At 40.4% G+C, this 19,038-nt stretch overlaps 1 protein-coding gene across 1 annotated transcript in view; it reads right to left on the bottom strand.

The window, feature by feature from the left end:
* ADAMTS19 (ADAM metallopeptidase with thrombospondin type 1 motif 19) overlaps positions 1-16,352 on the bottom strand; it is a 274,741-nt gene extending 258,389 nt beyond the window's left edge. The window contains exons 1-2 of the mRNA XM_059061851.2: positions 16,268-16,352; positions 15,001-15,644 (exon numbers count right to left, since the gene is read on the bottom strand). Of these exons, the coding sequence (XP_058917834.1) occupies positions 15,001-15,644; positions 16,268-16,352 (729 nt within the window). The remainder of the gene's footprint in view (positions 1-15,000; positions 15,645-16,267) is intronic.
* Positions 16,353-19,038: the final 2,686 nt, after the last annotated feature.

Below are 19,038 nucleotides of genomic sequence, written 5' to 3'. Positions count from 1 at the left end.
GAAATAGATGAAAAAGAAATGAAGGAAACGATAGCAAAGATCAATAAAACTAAAAGCTGGTTCTTTGAGAAGATAAACGAAATTGATAAACCATTAGCCAGACTCATCAAGAAAAAAAAAGGAGAAGACTCAAATCAATAGAATTAGAAATGAAAAAGGAGAAGTAACAATGGACACTGCAGAAATACAAAAGGTTATGTGAGATTACTACAAGCAAATGTATGCCAATAAAATGGACAACCTGGAAGAAATGGACAAATTCTTAGAAATGCACAAGCTGCCGAGACTGAACGAGGAAGAAATAGAAAAAATGAACAGACCAATCACAAGCACTGAAATTGAAACTGTGATTAAAAATCTTCCAACAAACAAAAGCCCAGGACCAGATGGCTTCACAGGCGAATTCTATCAAACATTTAGAGAAAAGCTAATACCTATCCTTCTCAAACTCTTCCAAAAGACAGCAGAGGGAGGAACACTCCCAAACTCATTCTATGAGGCCACCATCACCCTGATACCAAAACCAGACAAAGACGTCACAAAGAAAGAAAACTACAGGCCAATAGCACTGAGGAACAGAGGCAAAAATCCTCAACAAAATACTAGCAAACAGAATCCAACAGCGTATTAAAAGGATCATACACCATGATCAAGTGGGGTTTATCCCAGGAATGCAGTCTTCAATATATGCAAATCAAACAATGTGATACACCATATCAACAAACTGAAGAAGAAAAACCACATGATCATCTCAATAGATGCAGAAAAAGCTTTTGACAAAATTCAACACCCATTTATCATTAAAACCATCCAGAAAGTAGGCACAGAGGGAAATTACTGCATATAATAAAGGCCATGTATGACAAACCCAGAGCCAATATCATCCTCAATGGTGAAAAACTGAAACGATTTCCACTAAGAACAGGAACAAGACAAGGTTACCCACTCTCATCACTATTATTCAACATTGTTTTGGAAGTTGTAGCCACAGCAATCCGAGAAGGAAAAGAAATAAAAGGAATCCAAATAGGAAAAGATGAAGTAAAACTGTCACTGTTTGCAGATGACATGATACTATACATAGAGAATCCTAAAGATGCTACCAGAAAATTACTAGAGCTAATCAATGAATTTGGTAAAATAACCGGACAAAAAAATTAATGCACAGAAATCTCTGGCATTCTTATACACTAATGATGAAAAATCTGAGAGTGAAATTAAGAAAACACTCCCATTTACCATTGCAACAAAAAGAATAAAATATCTAGGAATAAACCTACGTAAGGAGACAAAAGACCTGTATGCAGAAAATTATAAGACACTGATGAAAGAAATTAAAGGCGATACAAATAGATGGAGAGATATACCATGTTCTTGGATTGGAAGAATCAACATTGTGAAAATGACTCTATTACCCAAAGCAATATACAGATTCAATGCAATCCCTATCAAATTACCACTGGCATTTTTTACAGAACTAGAACAAAAAATTTCACAATTTGTATGGAAACACAAAAGATCCCGAATAGCCAAAGCAATCTTGAGAAAGAAAAACGGAGCTGGAGGAATCAGGCTCCCTGACTTCAGACTATACTACAAAGCTACAGTAATCAAGACAGTATGGTACTGGCACAAAAACAGAAATATAGATCAATGGAACAGGATAGAAAGCCCAGAGATAAACCCACACACGTATGGTCACCTTATCTTTGATAAAGGAGGGAAGGATATAAAATGGAGAAAAGACAGCCTCTTCAATAAGTGGTGCTGGGAAAACTGGACAGGTACATGCAAAAGTATGAAATTAGAACACTCTCTAACACCATACACAAAAATAAACTCAAAATGAGTTAAAGACCTACATGTAAGGCCAGACACTATCAAACTCTTAGAGGAAAACACAGGCAGAACACTCTATGACATAAATCACAGCAAGATCCTTTTTGACCCACCTCCTAGAGAAATGGAAATCAAAACAAGAATAAATAAATGGGACCTAATGAAACTTAAAAGCTTTTGCACAGCAAAGGATACCATAAATAAGACCAAAAGACAACCCTCAGAATGGGAGAAATTGTTTGCAAATGAAGCAACTGACAAAGGATTAATATCCAAAATTTATAAGCAATTCATGCAGCTCAATAACAAAAAAAAACAACCCAATCCAAAAAAGGGCAGAAGAACTAAATAGACATTTCTCCAAAGATATACAGATTGCCAACAAACACATGAAAGAATGCTCAATATCATTAATCATTAGAGAAATGCAAATCAAAACTACAATGAGATATCATCTCACACCGGTCAGAATGGCCATGATCAAAAAATCTAGAAACAATAAATACTGGAGAGGGTGTGGAGAAAAGGGAACCCTCTTGCACTGCTAGTGGGAATGTAAACTGATACAGCCACTATGGAGAACAGTATGGAGGTTCCTTAAAAAACTACAAATAGAACTACCATATGACCCAGCAATCCCACTACTGGGCATATACCCTGCGAAAACCATAATTCAAAAAGAGTCATGTACCAAAATATTCATTGCAGCTCTATTTACAATAGCCAGGACATGGAAGCAACCTAAGTGTCCATCAACAGATGAATGGATAAAGAAAATGTAGCACATATATATACAATGGAATATTACTCAGTCATAAAAAGAAATGAAACTGAGTTATTTGTAGTGACGTGGATAAACCTGGAGTCTGTCATACAGAGTGAAGTAAGTCAGAATGAGAAAAACAAATACCGTATGCTAACACATATACATATGGAATCTAAGAAAATTAAAATGTCATGAAGAGATTAGTGGTAGGACTGGAATAAAACACAGACCTACTAGAGCATGGACCTGAGGATATGGGGAGGGGGAAGGGTAAGCTGTGACGAAGTGAGAGAGTGGCATGGACATATATAAACTACCAATTGTAAAAGAGATAGCTAGAGGGAAGCAGCCTCATAGTACAGGGAGATCAGCTCTGTGCTTTGTGACCACCTAGAGGGGTGGGATAGGGAGGGTGTGAGGGAGGGAGACACAAAAGGGAAGAGATATGGGAACATATGTATATGTATAACTGATTCACTTTGTTGTAAAGCAGAAACTAACACACCATTGGAAAACAGTTATACACCAATAAAGATGTTAAAAAAAAATTAAATAAATAAATAAATAATTAAAAATATATTATAAAGCCTCCTAAATCAAGATAGTATGGTACTGACATAGGAATAAACATATAGATTTTAAAAACAGCATTAATAGTACAAAAGTAAACTCATATTTATGGTTGACGTTTGACAAAAGTTCCATGGCATTTCATTAGGAATGGATGGTCTTTTCAGCAAAGGGGCTGAGAGAAAATTGCATATACATATGCAAAGAGATTAATTGAAACCCTTATCTCACACCATACACAAAAAAAATAACTCAAAGTACAGCACAGACCTAAATGTAATAACCAAAATTATGGAAGAAAACATAAGAGGAAGCTTATGTAACTTTGAGTTAGAGTTCTTCTTAGTTGCAACATCAAAAGCACATTCCATAAAAGGAAAAAATGAATTGGATTTTTTCAAAATCTATAAAAATTTTCTTTGAAAGATACCATCAGGAAAAGGAACAGAAACCTCTAGACTAGAAGGAAACATTAGCAAATCCTATGTCTGACAAAGTATTTACATCCAGAATATACAAAGAACCCTTAAAACTAAGTAGCAGAAAGACAAAAAAATTAATTTAAAATAGGCAAAAGATTTGAATAGACATGTCACCAAAGATAATATATGAATGGCTATAAAAAGGGACATGAAAAGATGCTCAACATAGTCATTAAGAAATGCAAATTCAAACCACAATGAAATACTGCAGCACAGCCACAGAAATAGTTTTAATCAAAAAGAGACAATATCAAGCGTTGATGAGGATGTAGAGAAACTGGAATCCTAATAAATTGCTGGTGGGAACATAAATTGGTGCAGTACTTTGTAAAAGAATTTGGCAGTTTCTTAAAATATTAAACATAAATTGACCATATCACCTAGCAATTCCACTCCTAGGTATCTACCCAAGAGGAATAAAAATATATATCTACACAATGACTTATACACAAATGTTTATATTAGAATTATTCATAACAGCAAAAAAGTGGAAACAATCCAAATGACCATCAACTGATGGATGAATAAACAATGACTTATTATTCAGCAAGAAAAAGAATGTACTATTGATACATGCTACTGCATGGACAAAACTCAAAAACATTACTCTAAGTTTTTTTTTTTTTTGCTTTACACGGGCCTCTCACTGTTGTGGCCTCTCCCGTTGTGGAGCACAGGCTCCTGACGCGCAGGGTCAGCGGCCATGGCTCACAGGGCCAGCCACTCCTTGGCATGTGGGATCTTCCCGGACTGGGGCACGAACCCATGTCCCCTGCAGCGGCAGGCAGACTCTCAACCACTGCGCCACCAGGGAAGCCCAATTTGTCACATTTTAAATAATGATTTACCCTAGAAAAATCAGCTTGACATATTCTTGAATCTATCTTACTAATGAGAAATAATTAGGTTCTACTTAGAAAAATTTCTACATAGGAATTTTCATCGTAAAATACCAGTTCAATGCCTTTTAAAACATTACTAATTAGAACCATCTATTTTGAAGTGACAAAATTCTAACTGGAGATCTACAGAGACAGAGGAATTATCCACGTTAGTAAACAAAATGGAGCACTTAAATTTTAAAAGACAGATATTTCCACAATGAATTACTCATACTTTGCTAAGTATGTGTATACATAATTGTTGTTTCCACAATAAATTACTCAGACTTTCTATTTTGTTGTAATAAACTGTTGAAGTTCTATTTATCTGTAAGCACACAACCAGACAACACTGTGAAGACCCTATGCTATCTATACATAAGTTCCTTTGTCAATAAATGCACTGCCTATCTACGAACTGGGCACACTAAAATATTTGCTGGTAATATAATACTTTTATAATGGAAATGTACCTGTCACATTTTAGTTGCTATTACGTGCATTCAAATCCAAATTATAATGGAGATAGACAATTTGCACTAATCAGATTAGCTGATATAATTATCTGCCTGGCCACTCCTCTTTAGCATGTTAATGTTTTTTGACTGTTAAACCCTAATGAGTTTTACAGGACTCTTTACAGCCAAATTCTTGCAATATGAATGAGTAGATAAACCCTGTTAGGTTATTTCTGCCATTTGAGATAGCTCACCATTTAATTCTCATGCGTCTCCAAAGTCCTCTTAACCTGACCACGCTGCTCTGCCATTCCAGTGTAGATAATGTCTCACAAAGAGTTTCTAATTTTCTCACTTATTTTCTAATATGCCTCTACAATGTACCTCAGTCTTCACTTAGCCATATCTAAACTTGGTGGTATGGTAGGCCCTTTACAATCTGAAGGTATGTTTCTTCCTTTATTTCTGATAAATTTTATTTTACTACAGTAACTATCATGAAACAGCTGGAGTAAGTCTCCTGCTATATTACCCATAAAACTGTTGATGACAACTTGAAATAATTCATCTCTATTTACTTCCAAATTCTAGAATGGGAAGCACATTTTGACTTTTGTATACTTTTTCAACTGAAGAGTAGGAAAACATTCAAACTGGCATTAAGGTCCCATTATATCGTCTCCCAACTAGTTCACATGTATAGCCTGTTGAATAATTGAAATTCATAAAATCCTTTCTAGCTCAATGGCATCTGAGTGGGTTCCTGGAAAGATATTAAAGGTAAGGACAGGAGGTATCCAAGTTTAGTATAGTTGGAGCTGAAAGACAGTATTAAAATTCACTCAAGACACATAGGATATGAAGTTTGATGGATGCAAATCCAGTCCTTAAAGATCCTGAGCTCCTGAGTTTTCGGAGCCACTAGAGTGACTGCCCTCAAATCTGAGCCTGCACAGGAATAACCTTGGATTGTTTTAAAATACACTTCTTAGTTTTGAGGCTCAATCTGGGATTCTCATTTTAAATGGAGATTCCCAGCTTCCACTACCTCACCCCCACTACCGTGATTTTGATACAGGTGTTTGCACACCAGACTTTAAAAAACAGGGCATCAGGAAGCATGATCCAAAAGCCGATGGTGTGGGTTCACTGCAGAAAGTGGTCATATATTTTAGGTGGAGCCAGGCAGAGGGAAGAGGAAAAATCTGGGGCGAAACAGCTTCATATGCTTGTGCAGGAAAAAAAAAAAATGTTTAGGTCTGATCATTTTAATTGGAAAGAAATACAAAGGCAAGAGCTGTTTAAATAATGCTGAAACTGGCTCATCAGCTCCATTCCCTGACCATCTGCATTAAACCCTAAACAGTTAATAATGTATTGCAAATATATGGATGTTAATTATGAAATGAAATCAGCTGGAAAAGGCAAATACTAAACTATATAATCCCCAAGGGCCTTCTTAACACCACCATGCAATAATTCTGTACGAATATCTGGGTAGCATTGAAATGGCTGAGTTCCCATTTTCTCACTTTTCTCAGTCCAGGGCTTGGCATTAGAATAAAGATGAGACGGAGACAAGATGATGTGCTCACTATGGCTGCACCCTAAGTGCACTCTGCATCAAATTATGGTCCTCACTTGGCTGTGGGAACCTTAAAATTCCCCTTCAGGAACACCCCCCACCCACCTCACCTCCCGCCACCAAATCATAATCCAAGGGTGACTACTGGTTCTCTCGGTGCTTTAAAATATGTCAATTATTTCCCTAACTCAATACACTTCCCATCTACCAGGAACCTGGAACTCCTCTGATTATTCTCTATTTTGCAAACACAAAGCTATAAAACCATCTAGGTAAAAATGTAATTGTAATTAAGCAGAAACCTTCAATTGTGCATGAACTCAATAAAAATGTGCTCTGTTTTAGTGCTGCATAAAAAATGTTTTAAGACTGCTGATACAGAATTTCCTGAATTTAAAAAGGTATAGTATTTTTATGTTTCACCTAATAAACTTCAAATAAGTATATATTAATATTAAATATTATTAAATAAACAAAATTTCTTCTCATAAAATTGGTCCATGCCTGAAGTCTCTCAGGACACTAAGACATAGATTAATACATGATTAAAGGGGTTATTAACTTTTAATGTATAATATTGCTTTTTCCATCAGCATGATGATTCTTTTTACTAGAATTCACTATATCACTTCCTTAAAAAAAGACTGGAGTATCTGCATATTGGCCACTCTAAGTACAGAAACTTCTTCCATGTGTCACTGTCAGCGAGAACATAGTCATCCATGCCATTCTAACTTTTAAACAGGAAAACCATGGATGGTTTAAGGAGATGTGCACTTAAAGTTGATAAGGAAACACTGAACACGTAACTAAATCGATCCGTGAAAAAGACAGGTAGGACAAGTTGAGGCAAAGAGAAGTTTCCTTAAAAACTGTAAGGACCTCGAAGCAAGAACTATTTACCCTTTTGTTCTCTGGGTATTCGGCACAGTATATAGATGTAACTAGCCCACTACTGATGAATTTTTAGAGTGCTCTGCTCTTGAAAACAATGCTGCGATGAATAGGCTTATATATAAATATTTTGCTCTTATGTGAATATTCCTCTAATATTGATACCTACAAGCCGAATTGCTGAAAAGCATGTTTAAAATTTAAATACATATCACCCAAGAGGCTCTACTCAATTTACTCCCCTACAATGTATAAGGTTAAGTGTTCCCCAAGCGTGCCCACCAGATATTATTAATCTGCACAATCTGTGCCAATCTATGAACCAAAAGTGATGATTGAGAAAAAATTTTCCCTAGTTTCCTAATACATTTGAAAAAATTGTGAATGTTTATTTGATATTTAGATTTCCTTTACAGCATATCCACAAGAATGTTAACAGTGCTTATCTATGGATGTTAAGATTACAGATGACTTATTTTATGTATTTTCTAAACTCTCTATACTCAGCTTGTATTATTTTGTTATTAACATTTATCTTTTTAAAATACTCATAGAAAGGGACTTCCTTGGTGGCATAGTGGTTAAGAATCTGCATGCCAATGCAGGGGACACGGGTTCAAGCCCTGGTCCGAGAAGATCCCACATGCCGTGAATCAACTAAGCCTGTGTACCACAACTACTGAGCCTGCACTCTAGAGCTCTTGAGCCACAACTACTGAAGCCCGTGCGCCTAGAGCCCGTGCTCCGCAACAAGAGAAGCCACCTCAATGAGAAGCCTGCTCACCGCAACTAGAGAAAGCCTGCGCACAGCAACAAACACCCAATGCAGCCAAAAAATAAATAAATAATATTCTCATAGAAAGAGAGCACTGGAATTAGAAATGAAAAAGACCAAACACCTAACAGAAAAATGAGAAGAAATGAAAAGAAAGTTTACAGGAAAGGAAATGAGAATAAAAATATGAAAAGATGGCCAGTCTCACCATTAATATCAAAAAATGTAAATTAAAACTACTTTGAGATAACATTTCTTGCCCATTAGATTTTACAAAGATCAAAATTTTTAATAATACCTATATTGGTGACAGCATAACTGAAAGACGTACTCTGTTTCTCTGCTGACCTGAGAGTGTAAAGTGGCATACCTCCATGGGGTACAATCAGGCAATATTGCCCCCAAATTACCAATACATTTGGCCCGTTGACAAGGGCATGACATAGGCAAAATGACATATCTACAGAGTCTTATTCATTTAGCACTGTTCATAACAGGAAAATGCTGGAATCTATTAAACGTACATCCACACCAAACTGATTAAGGAAATTATGCCACATTTTTACAATCAGATAAAATGGAAGTACCAAAACAGAAAGGGGATTCTTTTTATGTACTCATATGTGATAATCTCACACATCAGTGTGTGTGTGTGTCTGTGTGTGTAAATAATGTGGCTTTTAAAAGCTCTTAATGCATTTTATTTGTTTATGTGTCAATTACCTCTAGCTCACACCTAGAAACTAATAACCCTGGCCACCTCTAGGAAGGGACACTGAGCAATAACTGGGGAAAGGCTGCTGGAGGAAGATTTTCATTGCATAACTTTTTGGAGGTTCTGTGTGGTAAAGTCTGAGTCCTTGTAATTTTGAAAATTATTTTATTCTGCCTTTAGGTCTGAATGGTAATTTGGCTGAATCTAGGATTCAAAATCATATTTCATCAGAAATCTGAGGCTATCAACTCATGACCCCCTAGCATCTGGTATTACTGATTCAATCTCTAATATCAATCTGACACCCATTTTATTGTAGACACTCATTTTATCTTTCCTTTATTAAACACGTAGGATTTTCTCTTTATCTTTGATTTTCTAATAATCTGCCACAATGAGTCTAGGTTTGGGTCTCTCTTTCCTTATGCTACTCTCTGTTTAGTGGTTGGTCTTTCAGTCTGAAGGTGTGTGTCTTCCTTTACTTATGGGGCAAATTTGATTCTGATACAAAAAAAAATCTCTTTAACCTCTACCTAACCAACACTGGTTCCATCAACCAATTCATCTCAAGTCACTGAATTTAATAACAATCTCAACACCATCCAGAAAACATGATCACTGAGGCATGCAGTATGCCCAGTGCTCACTGAGCTTAGACCCCTCTCTTGTCTTGTTGCACACAATTACTTCCACCAGTCAGCCTGTATGTTCACCAAGAATCAGCTATATTTGCTTGAACATATGTTCACAACATTTTGTAATTACATAACTTAATCAAACCTAAATATTAATGCAAGTGAAATATGAGTGCAAAAGATGTCTTTGTTTCTATGAAAACTTTGGAAAAACTTGAGAAAGATTAAGTTGTTAAAAAAAAAAGTGCTGTAATTTTATTTGGGATGAAACAACTGTACAAGATTTGAAAGTTTTAAAAGTCCAGGATTCTACACATAAATTGCCTTGCATTTGTCTTTTAAATTGTATTCCAAATACAGAAACCTATATTGCAAATTGGTCTTGGTGCATCGTGAGTAAGGCTCACCTGGAGCACCAGTTATCTGACCTACACTCAAAGGCATAGTATCTGGCCTCACATCCAAAGCTTGGCTAATGAATGTATATTTTGGTGACGCATATTAGAATCAAATGTTTAGGGTTCATTTGCATGCATTTTAAAAACTCTCTCCTTTAACTTATTTTTTTAAATTAACTCTCATTAGAGAGATTTGGACCATCTAGATCTATGATTCATGGCTCACAACTTTTCTTTCGTATTTTGCATCCATTTGTCCTTTATGTTCTATTCTGGGACAATTTCTGGGTTTGCCTTCTAGGTCACAAATTTACTTACCAGTTCATCTATGGAGTTTTTAATTCTAATAATCATATAATGTGAGCTCCATTGTATCTAATCATTTTTTATAGGCAGCAGCTGTCCTGGTTTTTTCCATGAATATATAGCTACTCTTATTTTTCAGTTAAAGTATTCTATTTAATCTAGTAAGATTTTTGCTTCATGGTTTTAATCAACCAATTTGATGACTCTCTTTTATATGTTTTGTTTTCTTAACAGTGTGATATTCTTACGTGTCAGCTCATCTCTTTTTGTTGGTTTCCTACTCACCTATCTGTTGTGACCAGCTCTCCTCTAGTTATCTGGAGGGACAAGTGGGACCATCTAATGCATGCAGGAAGCCAATGGCTCAACTTTTGAGAGTGGAGACTCTATCCTCTGGTGTCACGCAGATGTCCGGGAAAGCTCTACCACTATTCTCTCCGCTCTTACCTAGGGACACACATTTGGCCTCTGTTACCTGGCACAACTGGACAGCAGACAAAACCAATAGTGCTGTTATTCAAGGGCCCCTTGTGCTCATGGCGCCCTCTTTCTCTGCAAGTGCAGTAGCACCTCTGCCATAGCTGCCTCCATTCACACATATTCTCTAATGTCTATATGTTTTCCATTAATCCAATCCAAACTGTTTGCAGTCTTTCAGAAGATACTCAAACTCTCTGATGTACTAATGACATTCTTTCAGAATACTGCTTTAGATTTATTTCGAATATCTATTCTGTCATTCCTAAGATTTGTCTTGAAAAAAGCAGCTGGATGTGTGACGTTAATCTGCAATCGTTTTTCATTTGGATGTTGATTCCACTCCTACTCCAGTTCTCCTAGGTATGTACTACCTTTTCCCTGTCCTCATACCCTCCTCTCCTATTTCCATACTGGTACTTGATAAAGTTCCTTGTCCAAAAGGGATGCCCCCAAATATTTAAGTGTTCAAAACTTCCCATGGTACCAAATACTTTGATTCACATAAGGGAGTAAACTGGAAAAAAAAAAAAACGGATTTACACAAGGCTGCAGATTTTTCCTCAAGAGCTAATCGGTATAACTACTATATAAAACTCTAAATTTATAAAACTCTAAGTTTAAGTGAGTCTTAGTAGTTACTCTTTATCATCCTGGAAAAGTAATCTAAATGTTACTGATAGCCAGTAATCATCAACCTAAAGAGAATCACAGGCAAGGAATGTACTGATCTAGTTTATCTTGGCCCAGTGCTTAGGTGTGCTTTTTTTTAAAAAGTGTTAATTTGAGCAAACATGATTGTTTCACTCTTTCGTGGAATTTAATTTGTTGCTTTTTGTACTTTAATATTTTTAGAGATTACTATTTAAAACAGAATAATGTACTATATGTGTAACATTTTATTCAGTGATTTTTACTGGGTGCCTACTAAAAACTAGATATCTTACCATGTTCTGGAAATGAAGAGATGAACAAGAGAGTATCATAGCACTTGGGACATTCCTACATCTGTATGTAACACAACTTACTTTATTTCCCTATTTATATCTGTGACTGGCAAGCCAGGTTGGGAACTCCTTGAAACATACCAAGGTTTTCTCATCTCCTTTCTGTGTTCTCTGTACCTACAAAATAAATGCCTTGCTCAAAGGAGTCGTTCAATAAATGCTTAATTATTTAATATTACTTATGTGCTCATTAGATCTCAATTATTTTTCAGTATTAGAGACTAATAAGGGAAAAGAGTAAGAACACTTCATACATTAATTGCTAGATATACAAATACAATTTGTGCATTTTACAAATAAGGGAAATAAGATCCAGAAAGATTAAGTACTTTGAAGAGGCAGCACCGGAACCTGTAACCAAAATCTCCATTCAATCACTTTTCCCTTCACAGCACAAGTTAGATTGATATCTGGAGAATGAATTGGCCAGTCTTAACAAATGTTCACCGCTTTGCAATACTTGATAAATGATTATCTATTTCCTTTGATAGAGACTTTTAGAACCTTTCAAATATGTAATAATTCAAAAGGTGTTGAGGAGTTCAGGCACAAGTGGGTAAAACTTGCTACTGAGAGAGGGGAAGGGAAGGTGTACTTTGTAATCTACTCTTTCCTGTGCAACTGACAGTCAGAAAGCTTTTACTAACTGAGAAGAAAAAACTGTTGCAAACTAAAGGAGTTGCATTTATAAAAAATGCACCTTGATATAAAGACATCATGATGCCTCACATTAGAATTACTGGATCACAAAATTTAAACAGAGAAAAACAAGAATGCAATCCTTCGATAATCAACAGTTAAACAGAAAAAGCCCGTACTCACGCAGACAAGGCTTTTGAGGTCTGATCTCACCAGTTTAGGATCACTTCCCCTTATTGCACCTTCTGGCCTCATCAGAAGAAACTTTTTTTTTAATTTCCTTGTTAGGCTCTGCATTTTCTCATCTCCGCTCAGTCTCTTCCTTCTATCTGTAACACTTCCAGCCCTTTCCTGGTTGGAGAAAGGCTCCCCATGCTTCAAATCCACTGAAACTCTGCCTTGGGAAGCCTTCCCCCACTCCCCAAGCGTGGTTTAACCTCAGGCATAACATTTGATTTAACATGCTGCTATGAAACTGTTTCATGACCACCTGTGTCGTATCTACTTGTATATGATGTTCTTTTAATCTGTGAGCCCCTAATGCAAGCTCTAGAATATATTTAGCATCCTACAAAATTTTCATTATATCACCCAATTTTAATTAAGCCATCAGATTCTCTCATTTTACTTATGAAAACTGGATCCCAGAGAGGAAAGGGACTTGTCAATCAGCAGGGAACAGGCCAATGTCAGAGCTCAGATAACAAATTATGCTTTCTCTTTCCTAATCCACCCTCATAAGGGAAAGGGCTGGCATGACAGAGTCTGGAGTAACAAACCCACCCTTCCTGGCTATTTGCCTAACTTTTTACTCAAAGTCTGACTGCTATACTGTATTGCTAGCAATGTCAGTTTTCAACAACAAAGACTTCCCAGTTCAGAACAGATACACATGCGGCTAATAAGGAAAGTGAGTAAAAGTCCAACGTGATAAACAGGGAGGTATGTCAAACTCCTATTCAGGATATGAAAAATTCTAACTTTGCTCCTTTAAGTATGGAGAGAAGGCATAGCTCATTTGGAAAATCTGACCAAAAGCCCACATTTCAACACAGTGAAATGCTTTATCCCCTATTGCTTCTACCGCACCAGGAACTTTCTATATGTAATTATTTAATCCCCGGCCAAAAACCGGTGGACAATGAAATCCCCACAAAATGTTTCCCCCAGTGAAGTGTTCAAATATCAGTTCCACAAAACACGTTTTTAAAAGCTTTTCATGTAATTTTTCCATGTCATTTTTTTTTCACTCATGGCTAAAAATGACCATATTTGAATATTCATCATTATGAGCATGTGGTAAAATACAGCCCTGTGCGGCATTTTACATCATTTGACTATGGGATCTCAGAATGGTATAGGTTAACATTTCCAGTTTCATTTTCTTTGGATTTTTAACCATCTTTTTCCATTTCATGGCTCTGGGTGCCTTTGATTGTGCTCATATTTTCTGCTGTCCATTACTATTGGATTTTTCTCCAAATGAGCATGTTGCTTTCAGACAAGTCCTTGTGGATTTCATCAATGGCTCACTTGGAATATCAAAATGAAGCCACAAATCACGTGCGTGTTTACAATATTTTGTGGGTTTTGCCTTAAACCAACAGTAAAGTCCACAGTGATGATGGCTACACAACAATGTGAATGTACTTAACACCACTGACATGTCAAAATTGTAAATTTTATGTTATGTATACTTTACCACAAAGTAAAGGTCAACTTACAGGAGGCAACAATTATCCCAAACCCTGGGTCAAAAGACAGGGGGGAAATAGAATGATGATCTCTATTATTCAGACAGGGCAAATGGCTTTTACTTTCTAGCTCCAACAGGCCTCTTAGCCAGGCTCTCATCACTGCTATTTTCCTCCATGGAGTGGAGAAAAGAAAAGAAACTTTTGCCAAATCAAATGTAAACCTTAGAAAAGAAATGTTAAATAATAGAACCATAACCCTTCAAGTACTGACTGGATTCTCATGTCATCCATTAGTCAACCGCTCACAGCCTTGGAGTTAACTCCTTCTCCACTCGTTTCTCACAGGAACAGTGAACAGGTGTCCTGTGTGAGCGTGGATGTGTTTAAATTCCAGACAGCTGTCAGAACGTAACTCCCTAGAGGACTGTTCTGACAACTTTGAAGTGGGACATGAAAAAAACTATGAGGTAATAGATGAGAAACTGGGGGTGAGGGGCAAACAGGGAGGAGATTCAGCAGTGAGCAGACTGGTTGTCTTCCAGTCTCCTAAAAGACACCACGTGGTGGGCTTATTTTGAAAAGCAGAAATAAAACCAGTGGGAAGAGTTGCAAGGAGACAGTTTTACCTAGTGTTATGAAGAAATTTATGACCGTCTCGCAGAAGGCTATTAATCCATCCAATTAGCCTTCAGATTCACTGACTGCCCTGGAGATGTTGTATGGGAGGTACACGGTAGAGACTCCTGGGGGGTGCAGACTAGGGCCAAGGTCAGGGCGCACTTCGTAAGGGAATGAGGTGCAGGCAAATCAGCCTGGTCGGGGGAGAGGGAGGAGTAGCAGGGGGAAGAGGAGAGCTGGGGAAGGAAAGGCGCTTACCAGGCCACCTCCGCAGGTGCTGAAAGAGGCCAGCGAGCCGGGGTGCCGCAGCACAGCCCCCGTGTAGAAGCAGGAGGCGTCGGGTGGCGCCAGAGGGCGCGGGGCGGCTGCTGCCCGCGTGGGGCCCGGGCCCGGACTCGGCCGCTGTTCCACCGCGAAGCGCGGCGCCAGGAAGCGGCCGTCTCTCCGGAGCAGCAGGTACAGGTCCCGGGAGAAGGCCGGGATCCGCAGCAGTACCTCGTCGCCGTCCGACTCTGCTTGCTGCGCCGGGGGCGGAGATGGGGGCAGCGGCAGCGGCTGCCACGAGGCCGGGGCGCCAGGGGACAGGGCGGCAGCCCCGCTGGATCCCCGCGGCACCTCCTGCGATTCGAGCTCCTCGTCCTCTTCGCCCCCCGGCGGCGGGGGTCGGGGCCGGGGCTCTGACCGGCCTTCCGCGGGCTCCTGGGGCGGCGCCGGGGCCACGGAGCGCACCTCGCGGGAGCTGCCGGCCGCCTGAGCCCGGGCAACTCCGCCGCCCGTGGCGCCGCGCACCCAGCCTGGGTCCGCGCTGCCCCCGCTGCCGCCGGCCGCGTCCACCAGCTCCCGGCGCCAGAGTGCAGGAAACACGACTTCCCACTCCTCGCGGTCGGGGGCGAACTGCAGCCCTGCGGGCGGGGCAGACAGAGAAGTGCGGGGCTTAAGGTGCCGCGATTCCAGTAGCACAAGCGTCCCCGGACACACACTCCGCACACAGGGCTCACGGGTAACGCTCTGGAGACCACCCGTCTAGCCCCTGAAACTCTCGCAACCCCTGAAGCCTAGCGATCAGATTACAGACCCCAGCACTTTCAAAATAAAAGTATGATTATCGGGGGAGGGGAAGAGTGGGGCTGCAAAGTTTGGTGACAGCACTTAGCTGTAGAAAAGAAAACCGGTGCAAAGACTCCAGCACAATTAAATGATTTCCTTAAGTATCTGCCAGAGCAAGGCAGAGCTATCAATTTCTTTACGTCCCAATTTTCCTCCAGGTGCTGTAAACGTACCTTTGTACGTACCTTATTACTCTCGTGAGAGGAAAACTAAGCATTTCACGTTGTTGAAATAAGGCCGCGAGAAGTGCGCTTCTGTCAGGAGCGTGCCCTCTCACCCGCAACCGCACGCCGGTTTTTATTGCTACCCGTGGAGCCCTGCTCAATGGCGCACAGCTGCGCCAGCCCTGCCAACCCGTGCGTGCCCTGTCTCCTCTAGGGAAGGTGGAAAGCAAGCCCAAAGTCACGGAAGAACTTACCTGAAACGATCCCATTCGACAGGACCCCCAGCTGGTAGAGGAGGCAGCAGACGTGAGTCAGGCGCATCTCGCGGCTCTTCCCCATACCGTGCTCCCGGCCCCGCGCGCGCCTCCTTGCGCGATCCACCGCGGTCGCAGCCGCCGCCGCCGCCAGCGCCGCAGTCGCCGCCGCCGCCTCCCGGAGCGCAAGGAGGCCGGGCGGCGAGTTTGCCCAGGCCCTTTGTCTGCCGGGGGCGGGGGGGCGTGCTGTGTGACTCCGAGAGGCTGCTGGAGCACGGGTAGGGGTGGGGGTGTGGGTGGGGAGGAGCGGGGGCAGGCAGCGCCGCGGCCCCGCAGCGCTCCGGCTCCCTGGCGAATTAGGTGATGAGTCTATTTTCTGTGTTCTGGACGTCGCAGGAGTTTCCGGAGCCCCTCAGGACAGCCCCACAGTCAGCCGAGAGCCGGCCGGCGCAGGACAGGCAGCGCTGCTTCGGGACAGGCGGAGGACTGCCCCGCGCGGGCAGGAGCGCCGCGGTGTCCGAGCAGAGGCTCGCCGCCTGCACCCGCGCGAAACTGCCAGGGGCTGGTGCCACGGTCCCAGCAGCCGGGCGTGCCAAGCTCCGCACCGTCCTCGGGACCGGAGGGCTCCAGGCTCCTACCCGCAGCGGCGCGGGAGGGAATTTGTAAGGGGATGAGGGATAGACACGATTCGTGAGGTGGGGTGTGGAGAAGTTTCAAGCGGATCCGACAAGAAAAGGGGACCGAGGGGTGCCCGCCAAGCGAGGTTTTGCGGGACAAAGGTCCCAGAACACCGCACACGTGCTCACAAGCCCGGTTGGGTGGGGTGGGGAACCAATTTCCCTCACCTGACTCCTGATTGGCCACTCTGGGAGGCCGGATTTGCATCCTTTCGTGGCACCCCCTCCTCCCTACTGAGGTGTGTGCAGGTAGAAGGGCCGTCCCCCTCCCCAGCTCACCCCCTTACTCGGGTTCCTCCTTCAGTGGAGTTCTCCCTCCATCCACACATCACACAAAAGCCAAACTTAATGCAGACTTGAGCACAAAGCAGCGGCCCCATTTACCAAAGACCTTTGATTTTTCTTCCCATCTTTGTCTCTGGGAATTTTCTAAGCCTGGAGATAATGTAATTCGTCATGGAGTGTGCTTCAAAAGTTCCCAGGACAGTAGACACCGTGACATTTCAGAGCCCCTTATCCCACCTTATCTTTCCGGCTTCCCATTCATCAGTGCTCTCAGTTTCTCTCTCTCTCTTTCTAACTCATGCACACACACACTCCTAATGAGGATGAGATTAAAGAGACCGGCATTAAATACTGTATTCTAAAGATCTCAGGCCAAGTGAGATTATTTTGCCTTTTTTTTTTTCCGTTAGGGGCGCAATTCAACCTTAAATGTTCTCGCTTTCTCTCTTGCAGCTCTTCCTAGTACCTACGCCCCTCTCTGCACCTCTTTCTTGGCCACATCAAACCTTTCACATCAGACTCAAGGGTGATTGATCTAACCTGCTATTTGCATCCTCTGAACTAGGCCAGACACCTAGAAATAAGAGTTAATGCAAATCAGTTTTTAAAAATTCCAGCACTGAGGTTGGTTCCCCACATCCTTTGTTGTTTTCCCTTCTGTTGCTAGTGTCAAAGGTGACTAGTATGCCTTTGAGGGAGGCAGATGATCTTATTTCAAAGGAAAGCCATTGTTTGAATAAGATGGGTACTAGAATACTTCCTTTGAGTTGTCCAGAGATTAAAAACAACATAAAGATACTCTAGGTGTGTCTGTCTCCAAACCTTGTCTTGTAAAATCTCTAAAACTGGAGTAACTAGGGTGAGTGTGGGTTTCCAGACACTCGAGAAGTATCTGGGTTACTTAGGAGCCTGCACCCTGCTTTTTATGGGACTCAACTCTACAGAGTTAAAACTAGAGAAAAAATCAGAGGCAGTTTATTTTTAAGAAATAAAGCACATTTTTAACAGGTTAAAATGTGCTTTAACCTGTTAAAAGGTTAGTTTCAATGAAACACCTCCACAAGGATTTGAATGTTAAATAAAATGTTTCTCATGGAATTTTAACAAGAATGTCAACAAAAATATAAAACTGTAGAAGGAATGCATATTACATTGTGTGTATTTATTGGAATACATTTGTGATTCCTTAAAACTAGATGAGCCATACGATTAGATTAAATATATTTAAAAGCACAGGTTGCCTATGTAAGTTCCCATCTTTCCCTCTTTTCCCCTGCTATATATAGCCATTAACCCATTCCAATCCCTTACAGTAGAGGTTACTATTGATTGTTACAGAAAAGTTTGTCTAATTCCCAACTATCTCTACTCTTTCTCCTATTTGAAATACTGTTATAATTTATTTGTATATTTTCAAAGGCTTTTATAAATCATTTGGGTTGTAATGACTTGTGTACATATTTCTTCTACTAGACTATCAACTTTTTGAAAAGGTAGGAATGATTTCTTTTATATACCTTTTTTACATCACCCTAATACAATGATTTATATACCAAATGCATGTGGAAATTCTCTAAGATGCTTTAGAAGATGACAGATACTGATTTCTCTATGGTATTTTATTCCAATTCCTTGACCCAGAATTACAAGTCTAGATCTGTTGATGAGCAGTTACTATCAGCATGATTTATCTGGCTTACAGAGAGAATAAGCCTAAGAGAGAAATGACTGTGAAGATTTTGTGCTTATGTAAAAGAGGCTTAGAGGTGCAAATAAGAGCATCAGTTAAATTGGGTTTGAGTATGTACG

The sequence above is a fragment of the Kogia breviceps genome, chromosome 4 (assembly GCF_026419965.1).
Source record: "Kogia breviceps isolate mKogBre1 chromosome 4, mKogBre1 haplotype 1, whole genome shotgun sequence".
NCBI lineage: Eukaryota > Metazoa > Chordata > Mammalia > Artiodactyla > Physeteridae > Kogia > Kogia breviceps.
This window is presented reverse-complemented; position numbering and strand designations above follow the sequence as displayed.